This window comes from Bos grunniens, chromosome 7 (genome assembly GCF_055505025.1).
Source record: "Bos grunniens cultivar Pamir isolate PY7600 chromosome 7, Bosgru_T2T1.0, whole genome shotgun sequence".
Classification (NCBI taxonomy): Eukaryota; Metazoa; Chordata; class Mammalia; order Artiodactyla; family Bovidae; genus Bos; species Bos grunniens.
In genome coordinates this window covers 67,837,141-67,851,728 of record NC_141171.1, presented here as the reverse complement: position 1 = coordinate 67,851,728, position 14,588 = coordinate 67,837,141, and the positions used below count along the sequence as shown (strand labels likewise).

General features: G+C 38.4%; 1 protein-coding gene across 14 annotated transcripts in view; it reads right to left on the bottom strand.

The window, feature by feature from the left end:
* The window catches only part of SGCD (sarcoglycan delta), a 695,743-nt gene that overhangs the window by 108,692 nt on the left and 572,463 nt on the right, over nucleotides 1–14,588 (bottom strand). For 12 of the 14 annotated variants that reach the window (XM_086412599.1, XM_086412601.1, XM_086412603.1 and 9 more), the window contains one exon: nucleotides 1,454–1,526. The exons of the other annotated variants lie outside the window; for them this stretch is intronic. In XM_086412599.1, coding sequence (XP_086268725.1) covers nucleotides 1,454–1,526 — 73 coding nt within the window. The remainder of the gene's footprint in view (nucleotides 1–1,453; nucleotides 1,527–14,588) is intronic. 14 annotated transcript variants of the gene reach the window in all.

Genomic DNA, 14,588 nt, shown 5'->3' with positions numbered 1-14,588 from the left:
TGATTTATTTCCCTATATTCATAAAGACCCACAGGCTTGGCAAGAATGCTATGGTTTTGTAATGAGGTGATATATTCTCCACTTACTGAGGATGTATTTCTGTTTCAGGAAACACCTGCTCCAATGCGGCTGCTGCTGTTTTAGCAAAATAGAGATCTTGGGACTGGTTGTCAAAGAGAAGATGTGACTTGTGCAACACAGTATATTTGCTTATAGTTGATGTCTTTATGAGAGAATTATTCAGGGCTCTTTATGGTGATTTATGACTGGTCTTAATTAAAAGAAATATGAGAAATGAAGAAAGCTGATATTCACTGAATTCTTCATGGCTATAAGTCCATGGGGCTGGAGAAGACTTTTGAGAGTCCCTTTGACAGCAAAGAGATCAAACTAGTCAATCCTAAAGAAAATCTACCCTCAATACTCATTGGAAGGACTGTTGCTGAAGCGGAAGCTCCAATACTTCGGCCACCTGATGCGAAAAGCTGACTCATTGGAAAAGACCCTGATAATGGAAAAGGTTGACGGTAAAAGGAAAAAGGGGCAGCAGAGGACTATATGGTGAGATAGCAGCACTGACTCAATGGACATGAATCTTGGCAAACTGTGGGAGTTAGAGGAGGACAGAGGAGCCTGGCATGCCACAGTCCATGAGGTCACAAAGAGTCAGACACAACTTTGTGACTAAACAACAACCTGAGCCCACAGTGAAACTTAAAGTTATATTTGTATCATCATACCATTTTATACGAGTTTCTTTAGGAGGGCTGGGGGTAGCTCTTGGGTGGTAGGAATGGTTTTTAGGTTATAGCTCTCTCTCTCTCTTTGTCCATCTGTATGTCTATCGTTCTTTTCGTTTTCCATAGTTGTTTGCCATAAGTACATGGCTCTGCAGAGCCCTTTTCTGCTAAAAGCAGCATGTTTATGGATATCTGATCAACACCAGTATATGGAATATCCACAGAACCCAGTCCTAGCACCAAATCATTCCAGAAAATAGCTTGTGTTTTATTTATTTATATATATATATATATATATATATATATATATATATATATATATATATATATATATATATATATAAGTATTGTATTTACTATTCAGCTTCTGTTAAACACCACACTTCTTTGGGCTGATTAGCACCAATTACTGACTAGTTCTCTAATATGAGAGGATTATCATATCACAAAATACTCATGAAATAAGCATTGTGAATGAATGAATCTTAAATCTTATTACAAGACTGGCAACCTCTTCCTCCAAACTCTCAACTTTTAGTACTCAGAAAAAATTTTCTCTTGGTTGTAACTTATCTTCACATCCTTTATAACCTCTCCCAGTTTATATACTCATGACACTATGACATCATAGGTATTTAAAATGGATCATCAATCAGTTGTACAGAGAGAGCAAATAGCCACTTAATCAATGCAAACCGTAGTCATAAGTTTACCTTAGTTCCTTGAAGGGATCTGCCCTGACATTAGGTGTCTCTATAGATTTAGGGAACACTGTGCCCTCTGCTCCTGCAAACAAAAGAAAAAAGCAAACAGAGGTTGGAGTGTTGGATGGGTCAGCACAATGAATGGAGTTAAATGCGGTGAATCCTTTATACAAACCAATACACACGTATCTGCCACTGGCTCTAGGGCATGTCTCTGTGCTAGGAGAGCATTGAATCAACTCATGCAAGCAGTCTTTGAAAAAACTAGTAACTTCTTTTGAATGTGTTCTTGCTGAGATCAGAGTAAGGTCATGAGGCAAATACCATGTCGACTTAAAAAAAAACATGCCTAGAAATGGCATAGTCTGAATCTTGTCTCTCATAAAATATTAACAGTTGTCCAGCTGAAAGTGTTTTGAAAACCAGCAACTGGAACTCTGTTACTGCAGCACAGGGCACAAATCACATAACACATATAACAACTAAGCAGTGGGTTAGATGGTGGAGAATACTGTAAGACTATAAGGAATTTGCCTAATGAAAATTAAGCCAATATTTTTCAGCAAATCAAGTTCTACACTATTATCTTGAAATCTTAAACAAAAGAGAACACTATGAGAGATCATTGAAAGTTCAGCACTTTTACAATTTGAGTATTAATATTGATTCCCAACCCAATCTAGACATTTAGCTCTTGATTTTGCCATAAGCTTTTATCTTTACAATTTGTCAACACCAGTTGAATCTTTCCAGCCATAAAGATTGTGATTATCTGATTTGTCCACTCTCAAAGTGTCTTCAAATCATTTAAGCCTCAGTTTATCACAGACAATTGCACTGGATATTTGTTTTTCAATTAAACTTAGGCAGTATCCTGTACTCTGAAGTAAAGGTGTTTACTTTTATATGTTCAGTGTACTTCTTTGATACTGTAAGAAGGGGTGGAATAATATCTTGCATTCATGCGTGAATTTCAGGAATCCTCTCGCACTGTTATAATGTGTACAAATCCTCCATTAACCACTATTATTCCAAATCCAGGTTTATTCTGACACATACTAATGAGTCTATGACAATGAATTGATTTCCTGGCTTTTGTAGCAACTATGGAAACATTTATTTGATAGGTGTAACAGACCACAAGCAAAATGAGAAAATTTTTTTATTCCATAATACTATATATGGTCATTAAAAGAATATTCTGGTGAATATTATTATTAATGAGATTAATAACATTATTCTGTGAATAATAACTATCATCCTCAGCTAACATTTTTGAGTAACTACCACATTGCTAGATAATGTCATATATATATATAATTTATTCACTACAACAAGACCATGAAATTGACAGTTCCAAGTGGCATAGGGGCACTTCATGTGGGGACACTGAAGATCTTTCACTGTCCATAGACACTTTTACTTTCTAAGATCCCAAATCACATCATTTTAAATATATCAAAATGTACCCACAGCCCCATTAAATTCAATTTTCAGTATAAATTTTCATAAGAATGTTCAGTTTTATTATGTATGTATTATTTATTTTGCTCCTGTGATTGAAGCTTTACTGTGTTCTTAATAACTGTGATGTTTAATTTTATGTGTCAACTTGACCAGATCAAAGATGTCCAGATATTTGACTAAACATTATTTCTGGATGTGTCTGTGAGGGAATTTCCAGATGTGATTAGGAGTAGCATTTGGATACGTGGGCTGAGTAAAGAGCCTGCCCTCTCCAATATGGGTAGGCATCATCCTATCAGATGAGGGTCCGAATACAACAAAGTGGAAGCAGAAGTGTTCAGCCCTTCCTGCCTGACCCTATGAGCGGGAACATTGATCTGCTCTCAGTGATCCTGGTTCTCAGACCTTCAGACCTAGACTGGAATTGATACTACTGACACCCCTAGTATTCAGGCATTTAGACTCAGACTAAACCACACCACTGGCCTTCCTCAAGTCTCCCATTTAACAGACACTGGCTGTGGGACTTCTCAACCTCTGTAAGTATGAGCTGATTTCTTACAGTAAGTCTCTTTCTCTATACAGACCTTATTGGTTCTGTTTCTCTAAAGAACTCTGACTGATGCAGTGACTGAATAAGAATGGGATTGGCACCCCACTCCAGTACTCTTGCCTGGAAAATCCCATGGACGGAGGAGCCTGGAAGGCTGCAATCCATGGGGTCGCTGAGGGTCGGACATGACTGAGCGACTTCACTTTCACTTTTCACTTTCATGCATTGGAGAAGGAAATGGTAACCCACTCCAGTGTTCTTGCCTTGAGAATCCCAGGGACAGGGGAGCCTGGTGGGCTGCCATTTATGGCCTCACACAGAGTCGGACACGACTGAAGCGACTTAGCAGCAGCAGCAGATTACAAATTACAACGTAGCTTTTGTTACATATGTGTTATATTAGGTTTTACAGAATATCCATTTTCCATCTCCAACATTTTTGGGATCTTTTGAGGGGCGCTGTGGAGGCTGCCAAGTAGATAAAACAGGCTTGCAGAACAGGACCGTGACTGACACATCAGAAGGCGGCTCTGGGCTGTCTGAAATCCAAGACCATGCCCTCAGCAACCTCTCAGCACCATCTCGCCTGTCACTGAACAACTCTCATCTGCTGGTACTGCAGTTAACAGGCACTTCCCTTTGACATTCTTAGAGATGCTTAGTTCTTAGTCATTTGAACTCTATTTAAAAATGTCTATTTTTCTATGTAATATATGTAATTTAAAGGAACAATTATATGACTCAATAAGGAGAAGAGAATTATTTATTTATTATCTATACTCTCTAGTTTCAGCTCAAATCTCTTTTTCCTCTACCAAGAATTCCATGAAAGCTGCAACAGAAAGAGTATTACTTATTTCCAAATCAGCCATCATTGTCTGACACACTCCCATGGCAATGAACACTGCCCGTGGACAGCTTTCATCATTCGAATTTTTACTAGAATGCTGTGAAGACTCATGTTTCACCTCTTTCTCATGCCCATCATTTTATAAGACCTTTGAAGCCAAAGAAGATCTATGTTGCAACTTCTGCAACTGTGCCAAGCACACACACATAGTATAGCATAGACTTATTCAGACCAATAATCCCAAAACAAAGAATGGCAAGCTCTTATGAACAATGAACCTCAAAAGCTTGGGCCAATTTTATATCCCGTCCAAACTTTGTGCTGACCCTATTTACTTGTCAAGTACAGTAACAAAACTTCATCTGCTACTTTACTTCTTACATCTTGCTGGACTAGGCTCAAGAAGGAATTCCTCTATTGTAGCTGGGGAACTGAGCTCGGCCACCCTTCTAAATATACATATATAGTATGACAATAGCGCTTCCAGTACCTTACAGATGCTCATTCTCTGTGTTTGTGGAAAGAAAGAACACGGTCTCCTTTGAACAGCTGAGCCTGGGTCCTCAGCTCGCTGACTGCAGTCGCATCTGCTGCACTCCTGGCTAGGAATAAGTCTTGCTCTGTGTCATATCCTCATCATCTGGCACAGTGCAGGTGCTCAACAAATACTTGTAAGATGGCTACAGCACTCATGAGGTACTGAGCACACACTGTTCAGGGTCTACCTTGGAGACACTCATCTCATTTCTTCAACTGGACTAAGCTCAGTGTGGGCAGGGGCAAGGTCCAATAGAGAATACAGCCAGAGCTGACTTTAGATTTCCAAGACTTCTACTGGATTCATTTCAGTAAGTACTGCCACTTCTATAAGAGAACTAGTTTACAGCTCTAAAACTCCTCACGTCTCACATATTAAATGAATGTCCACAATCATGACCTAATGCATTTTAACTATGCCTCTAAAATAAGAGTATGCTTATAAAGGAATGCTATTTGGGTTAAATATAAATATTTCTTTAAAGTAAAATACAATCTAAAGGCTTGCATTTTCTTTTACAGACCAAGAAACTTGCTTATCCTGTACATAAGAGAACTGGGGCTAAAGGCATGTTTAGCTTGTGGTCCTATGGCCAGTAAGTGCTAGAGCTGGGCTTCACATCTGGGCATCTGACTAAAGAACCCATGTTTAGCCATGGTGCCCTAGAGTCTTGTTTTCTCAGTGCCAGTCAATGTGGTACTCACTGAAGGCAAGCCAGCAAAACCCAGAGGGGCTAAGCTCTGATAGGTGGAGAAGATGGGTGACTCATAGGCTCTGATGTGGATCAAAGTCAAGGGCATGACACTCAAGCTCCTTCAGCTTCCATCATCCAACCAGATGCCCTTTGATTTTGTTTTTGCTGGACTTTGGCCACAGGGGTCCATATTTCCCATATGCACTGGAGGACGGACTCATGTATATGATTTTCCAGGGGGAAGTAACAAAATCTCTCACTAGCTAAGTGACCTTGGACATAAATCTCTCTGATACTCAGTTTTCTTCTCTGAAAAGAAGGGATACTGATAATACCCTCATCTCCCAGGGATCTTGGGACACTAAATGAGATTTCTGGTCCATAGCAATCATCAGATGCTGCTGCTGCTAAGTTGCTTCAGTCGTGTCCGACTCTGTGCGACCCCATAGATGGCAGTCCACCGGGCTCCCCCGTCCCTGGGATTCTCCAGGCAAGAACACTGGAGTGGTTGCCATTTCCTCCTTCAAGGCATGAAAGTGAAAAGTGAAAGTGAAGTCGCTCAGTCGTGTCCGACTCCTAGCGACCCCATGGACTGCAGCCCACCAGGCTCCTTCGTTCATGGGACTTTCCAGGCAAGAGTACTGGAATGGGGTGCCATTGCCTTCTCCAATCATCAGATGACAGTTAATAAAATAATACTACTCTTATGAAAATGTCCGTGAACCCTATTCTTTCCTCCTCTTATCTGGGTCCTCTATGACTCTTAAAAATGAAAATTTAAAGCATGTACTAAAACCTAGAAACAATTGCAACTGTCTTCATTTGATCATCAAAAAAACCCCGGAAAAGCAGGACTATTAATTTCTGCTATTATGAAGCTACAATGTGAGATTCAGAGATGTCAAGAAATTTTCCTAGGTCACACTTGAAGAGGGAGAGCCAGGATTTGAATTCCAGCATTTCAGCTCCAAAACCAATGCCCTTGACCCTACTGTATACCCTCATTCAGCAGATTAAGTAACTCTCTACTTGCACATCTTTTATGAAACATGAAAAAACACCCATGTTTATAGTTTCAAGTAACACCTGCTAAATTCCTTAACACTTGTCTTCTAAAAATAATTCTCATGTACAATGAAATGAGATAACACATTTCCAAAAGACCATTTTTTTCCCCAAGTCCTATCCAATTTCTTGTTTTCACACCATTTTTAACTCTCCCAATCTGCAATATCCATCAGGAGGAATTTCCCCATCCCACTCTCTAGCCATTCTTAGATAATAAAGTATTATCAATTTTATTATTTCAAAAAGGTTTCTATTAAAGCCATACCCACTGATTCCTTCTTTGACACAATATAATTTACTGGCAATAAATGTTCATAAACAGTTTGAGTGAAAAATCCATAAAGCCGTTTCAGTTTTATTTTAAGTTCCATTTAATATCCCTCAAAAATGATTTCATCAATGTGTTTCCATTAGCTGGTTCTCTGCCCAATAACTTAATTCCACACAATCAATCAGGAACTTATAGAGCATGTGACAGGATCTTTCTAAAGTGTTTTGAATCATCATAAAGATCAGCTCAATGGCTCTTTTTTCCTACTAGCACAGGTAGGGGGTAAACTCACCAAAAAAAAAAAGTCTCTAATGCACTTTGTTGCCATAGTAACAAAAAAGCCAGCTTCCCTTCTCTGGAAAGTATACTTAAGTTCAGAGCCGAGTTTAGTCATGCTTTTCCCTCAAAGTGTTCTGTATGTCAAGAAACCTGAAATCCAGTCCTATCTCTGTAATGCTGGGAAATCACATAACCCTCTGTGGCCCTTGATTTCCTTCACTATAAAATGAGGGGTGGGATAAGAAGTGTCAGAGCTAAACTGTTTTCTCCCCAAATTGAAAATTTTATAAGGTAACAATCTACTCTAAACAGAAGACTGTCTTTAATCACCTTCATTTCCTACCAGGAAAACAGAGCAACCCTGGGAGGGAGGGAGGGAGGGAGGGAGGGAGGGAGGGAGGGAGGGAGAGAGAGAGAGAGAGAGAGAGAGAGAGAGAGAGAGTGTGTATGTGTGTGTGTGTGTGTGCATGCTCGCGAGCTCAGTTGTGTCTAACTCTTTGCAACGCTATGGACAGTAGCCTGTCAGTCTCCTCTGTCCATGGAATTCTCAAGGCAAGAATATTGGAGTGGGTTGCCATTCCCTTCTCCAGGGTATCTTCCCAGACCAGTGATCGAATCTAAGTATCTTCTGTCTCCTGCATTGGCAGGTGGATTTTTTACTAGTGTGCCCAGCCCTGGAATGGAATACCAAAGAGAAATGCTAAAAATATCTCAGTATTTAAGGAAAAAGGCAAATTAAAGGAGAGAGACATTTGTCCAATTTAAACTGCAATTAATTAGTAGAAATAATCACCAGAAAACAGATTGTAAGAGATAAATGGTAGAGAGCAAAATTTATTGTAGATGAGACTAACTAAAATAAAAACCTGGTTTGTAACTCTTTATTGATCTAAAGCAAATTCAATTTTATAAAAATAATAAACATTAAAATGCCTAAATCTGTACATGCTGAAAACAGCCATGGATTAAATATTAGAAGAAAAATTTAGATTGCAGAAAATTGGACTTGAGAGAAATGTGAGACACGAAAGAAAAAATTACAATGATAGAAGATATAATTAGTAACATTGGAGATCAAGAAATATATGACAAATCAACTTTTTTTGTTGTACATGGAAAAGGACTACTGTTACAGGTACCGATTCCAAGAAAGACTTTTAAAATGGGCAGACGTGGTTTATGAATACTGTTGGAAAACTGATGAAGGAATTAAACAAGCTGAATGGGTTTGCTCTCCTAAATTCCTTCTTGATATACATTCTTTAATACGGACATAATTATGATGAATGAATGCTTTTGTATTAATGAAAATAGACTGAAAATCATCTTTTTGTTAAAACCATGGAGCTAAAATGTTCAACAGGTTCCATATATGAGTTAAAATATCTGATGATCACTGTTTGAAGTCAAACTGTCCTAAGTTTTCCAATTCCTGTTGCTTGGATAGATATATCCTGATTGACAGTCCTTAATAATAGCCATATTTTACCTGATAAAATAAGGTTCTACTTTTATACCAATACTAGATTATAAAACAGAGAAAGAATGTCAGTCCAAAAAATGGTGATAAGAAAATAGGAGAAAGGAGAAAGGATGATGTGATTTCTTGAAATAACTGAGAACTGGGAAACCAAAGACCTGATTCTCCATAAGCTTATAGCTGACCTTTGGCAATTTAGCCTTAGGTGTTGTTTCCCCATTTGTTATACAAAGTAGGGGTGGTGACTAGATGAGGCCACCTCCAGTCCTGCTATTTTACAAACCTCTAGGTAACCTTGTTGGATGAACCCAATGGCCCAGAGGGGCAGGGTGGGTAGGCTTGATAAGCCCAAACTTAAATGTATTTAACAAATATGTATTGAGCAGGGCACTGTAGAGGTGAACTAGAGAGACATGGAGCTTATAGACCAATAGAATGTAGTATATTCCAGGATACACTGGTGAGTTTAAAGATCAGTAATTAAATAATCTCAGAAATAAAATATACTAGTAACAAATGCTGATAAATGACTTGAAAGGAAAATCAAACATGTCTTTGAAAGTAAAGAACCTGGAGCCACAGGTTGGTCTGGCAGGTATGTTTCCCGGAAAAGGGGAAGTTTTGCTGATATTTAAGTGTTTAGTAATGACCTAGTCAAGAGAGGGAAAAGATTACACAAACATGGTAGGGTAGGGAAGCTGAGGTCAGTAAGGAAGATTGGTGTCACCAGCCCATATTTATCACAGGTGAGCAGTGTGGAATGACACTGGAGAGAGAGGTTGGCTCAGATAATGCAGAGCCACGGTGAAGGTATATATATCTATGTATGTGTGTGTGTGTAAATGTATATTTTAAAATATATAATGTACATACATTTTATATATTATATATATATTATATATATAATATATATATATGATATGGTGATATGGTGGCCAAATATATATGAAATGGGGATGTCTCATGGTGAAAGTATCAAGCAGACCTGAGCAAGTTGGCATTTTTCAAAGATTGCGGTGGCAGCATTTTATGGTCGGCATATTTGTGTCCCCCTAAAAGTCACATGCTCCAACTGTAACCCTCACCAGAATTCAACCATGCTGGTACCCTGGTTTCAGCCCTCCCAGCCTTCAGAGCAGTGAGAAATAAAGGTCTTGCTGTTTAAGCCACCCAGTCTCTGGTATCTGTTTTAACAGCCTGAGTTGTCTGAGACACTGTATTGTGGAAAAGACACTTGTGGAGGGCAAAGGTATATGAGGCAAAGCAGGGCAGACATGATAACAGGCGGCACTAAAGAACTGGCAGTCAGGTGGAGAAGTGCGGATGAGTTAGGAGATATGTTGAGAGGAAAACCAATGGGATCTAGTGAGGTGCTGGATAAGAGGGAGACAGAGGATGACCACAGGGCCCAATGGAACAGCTGAAATTGTGGTCAAAGCCAAGTAATTAATACCCAAAGCCAGCTGTGCCCAAGGCAACCTCACACTTCTCCAATAAAATCCAGCTTCTTTGACATTTGATATGTTAACTGTAATAGCAATTGCCTTTACTCAATAACAGAAGTTGCTCTGCATCCAACTGTATTTTTCCTGTGGAGGTACAGGTAACGTGACAAAGAAAAATTTAAGTCTCTTATAGAGCTTATAAGCACTAAAAGAAAACTATGAATAATGTAATAATTCTTTGAATAATGAACATAGTCTTCTGTGAAAGATAATTTTCTGGTTACTCTAACGTTTTAGCTGAACACATGATCATATGCCTCCTATTGCTTAAAATCTTCCTAAAATACATGAGATAATGGTTTTTGCCTCTGTAAGCCCAGGCTCGTGACATGGTTACACTTTGATACTTAATTCTATAATGTCTGAGTGAGACCCATTTTTCCTGAAAACCAATCTTCTCCACAGCATATTACCCAAGGTATGTATGAGAGAGTGAATTGTGGGAGAAATGATCACCGGAAATTCCTTAGAATTTTCCACAGAAACAGTGCTTTTGTATTTAGTTCCTATCATGAAGGTTTGACTTTCTCTTAATAGTATTATTCAGTGAAAAATTATTTTCAAGGAGTGAGTTGGGTTATGTTTAATCAACAGTTTAAAGTGAATCAAGTAATGAATGAGATAGTAGAGTCTTCACAAATTTCAGGATTAACCACTGAATGAGGCTGTCAATTTCTGAAAGCCATCCCACACATGAGCAACAGACAGACGCAAGGCAGTAACTTTGAGTGAAAAAAGTCACTTGAAATAATAACTTAATCCCATTGTGTCTCCCTGGATGCTGGTGGCATTTAATAAACTGCTAACATGAAACATTTGTGGTCATTACAAGTTGTTTCTAGGATATGCACCAAATACATTATTTTTAGGAATCAGGACAGATTTGCCTAACCTAAAAGTACAGATAATTAATTAATTCAACAAATATTTATAGAGGGCCTACTCCCTAAATGGGTTGGTGGGAAAAACAGATTCAGACTTTCTTCTTTATGGAATCAAAAAATACAAAATCTATAGCCACTCTAAGCATTGCAATATTTGTTGTCTATAAATAGTAAACAATTATGTACTATGTGTGTGTCACAATGCTAAAGCAATATTCACTGTGAAGCTTTGATCTCTGCCCTTTTATGTAGTATTATTATAGTTAGAAAGATATTCAAGAACAAATTTAAATTGATTTTTCATAAAAATTAGTATAAACCATTCTCAATGAGGGTAACGTAGTTCCCAAAGATACAAAATTTGGTCTTGGAGCCAAAATGAATCTTAATCCATTCAAGAATAAAGTAAAAATATACATAATAGATATATATTATCTATTATACTATAATTTCATTGGAGGGGTATAATTAGGGGAATAAAGAACTGAAATGATTGCTTAGAAGAGGGATATCAAAAAAAGGGTGAAGAGCATTTAAGCCCACTGCTGAGATCTATTGCTCAGGAAAAAAATCTCGGAAATAGTCCTTTCAAAATATTAAGGCTCATTGGCAATGCAACTGGTCACCAAAGACTTCTGATGGAGATGTACAGTGAGATGAATGTTGTTTTTATGCCTGCTAACACAGCATCCATTTTGTTGCCCATGGAACAAGGAATAATTTCGACTTTCAAGTCTTATCTATCTTAAGATTATAGCTGCCAGAAAGAGTGATTCCTCTGATGGATCTGAGCAAAATAAATTTAAAAATTGTGGAAAGAATTCACCATTTTAAATGCCATTAAGAACATTCATGGGAAGCCAGAAACAAAAACACCAATACAGTATACTAACGCATATATATGGAATTTAGAAACATGGTAACAATAACCTTGTGTACAAGACAGCAAAAGAGACACCGATGTATAGATCAGTCTTATGGACTCTGTGGGAGAGGGAGAGGGTGGGGAGATTTGGGAGAATAGCATTGAAACATGTATAATATCATGTATGAAATGAGTCGCCAGTCCAGGTTCGATGCACGGTACTGGATGCTTGGGGCTGGTGCACTGGGACAACCCAGAGGGAGGGTAGGGGAGGGAGGAGGGAGGGGGGTTCAGGATGGGGAACACGGGTATACCTGTGGCGGATTCATTTCGATATTTGGCAAAACTAATACAATATTGTAAAGTTTAAAAATAAAATAAAATTAAAAAAAATAAAATGATGCACATATTAGAAAGAGAAAAAAAAAGAATATTCATGGGAAGAGATCAAAATATCAGTTTTAACAGGGATTTGAAGAAAATTATTCTAACTCTCATGGATGACTTTGAAATGTTCAAGACTTCACTGGAAGCAGATGTAAAAGAAACAGTAAGAAAACTAGAATTGGAAGTGAAACTGGAATATGTGACTGAATTGCTGCAACCTTATGATAAAATGTTAATGGATGAGGAGTTGTTTCTTATAGATGAACAAAGAAAGTTTTCTATTCTTCTTTTGTCAGCCTTGCCATGTCGCATTTGGGATCTTAGTTCCATAACCAGGTATCGAACTTGCACCCCTCACAATGGAAGCAGAGTCTTAACCACTGGATGGCCAGGGAAGTCCCAGAAAGTAGTTTCTTGAGATGAGATTTGCTCCTGGTAAAGATGTTGTGAAGATTAATCTGATGGTAACATAGGACTTAGACTATTATATAAATTTAGTTGATAAAGCAGTGGCAGGTTTTTAGAGTATTGATTCCAATTTTTGAATAAATTTTACTGTGGATAAAATGCTATCAAACAGCATTGCGTGCTACAAAGAAATCATTCATGAAAGGAAGAGTCAATCACTGTGGCAAACTTCATTGTTAAGAAATTGCCATAGCCACCCCAGCATTCAGCAACCACCACCCTGATCAGTCAGAAGCCATTGGCATGGAGGCAAGACTCTCCACTAGCAAAAAGATCGTGACTCAATGAAGGCTCACATGATGGTGAGTGTTTTTTTCCTTAGCAATCAAGTATTTTTAAATTAAGGTATGTGTACTTTTTAATATAAAGCTGCTGCTGCTGCTGCTTCTAAGTCACTTCAGTCATGTCCGACTCTGTGCGACCCCATAGACGGCAGACCACCAGGCTCCCCCATCCCTGGGATTCTCCAGGCAAGAACACTGGAGTGGGTTAATATAAGGGTATTGCACACTTAACAGACTACACTATAGTGCAAACATAATTTTTATATGCACTGGGAAACCAAAAGATTGTGTGACTAGCTTGATTGTGAGATTCTCTTTATTGTGGTGGTCTAGAACCAAACCCATAATATCCTCAAGGTAAGCCTGTATACTCTATAGAAGGCATGATAGGGGGTCAAGAACAAAAGCACAACAATCAGTTGGATGACTATTTCAGTAGGCCAGGTGAGAAATGATGATGGCCTACACTAAAGAACTCACAGTGAACAATGGAAAGGCTGAATGTGAGAGCAAGTGGAGAACTGAAAGAACATAGTGATATGAGAGATGAACGAGTGACACATGTCTACGTTTTGGTAGGGGGAAGCATAAGTTTGATTTTGGCTTTGTTGAAAGTATCTATGGCATTCCCAGATTAAGATGTCTTTGTAGTCAGCTGTTACAGCTCAAGGTATATTTCTCAAGGTGGAGTTCTAAACCATTGGGATATAAACTTAAAATCAATAGGATACAGAAGATCATGAAAACCAAGAGAATAGATGAAATTAATGAAGAAATGGTTACAGTAATATCAACAGTTGGCAAGGTCAGAATTTTAATGGATTCTAACATTTAAAGTTTGGATATGGGAAGATAAGCCATCAAAGGAAACAAAGTAACTGGCCAGAGAAACAGAAATGGGGTAACATAGGAAGTCAAGAGTGACAAGTATTCCAAGAAGGTGGGAGAAGTTACCTAGATGCTTAATTGGTACTTAGAGGTAAGAGGAATTACGGTGTCCATGGAATTTAGTAACATGGGGGCCATTTACATCACATGAGACATTCCATGAAGAGCCTGAGGTGGACTCTTATGGGTAGAGGAGTAAGTTGGAAGAGAAGAAATGGTTATAACAAGAGTTCTTCTTTTGTGACAAGAAAATTATAGTAAGACTGTTGAGCATTAAATATTGGATATTAAGATGCAGCTATGGTCAGGAAGCAACAGTTAGAACTGGACATGGAACAGCAGACTGGTTCCAAATAGGAAAAGGAGTACTTCAAGGCTGTATATTGTCACCCTGTTTATTTAACTTATATGCAGAGTACATCATGAGAAACGCTGGACTGGAAGAAACACAAGCTGGAATCAAGATTGCTGGGAAAAATATCAATAACCTCAGATATGCAGATGACACCACCTTTATGGCAGAAAGTGAAGAGGAACTCAAAAGCCTCTTGATGAAAGTGAAAGTGGAGAGTGAAAAAGTTGGCTTAAAGCTCAACATTCAGAAGATGAAGATCATGGCATCTGGTCCCATCACTTCATGGGAAATAGATGGGGAAACAGTGG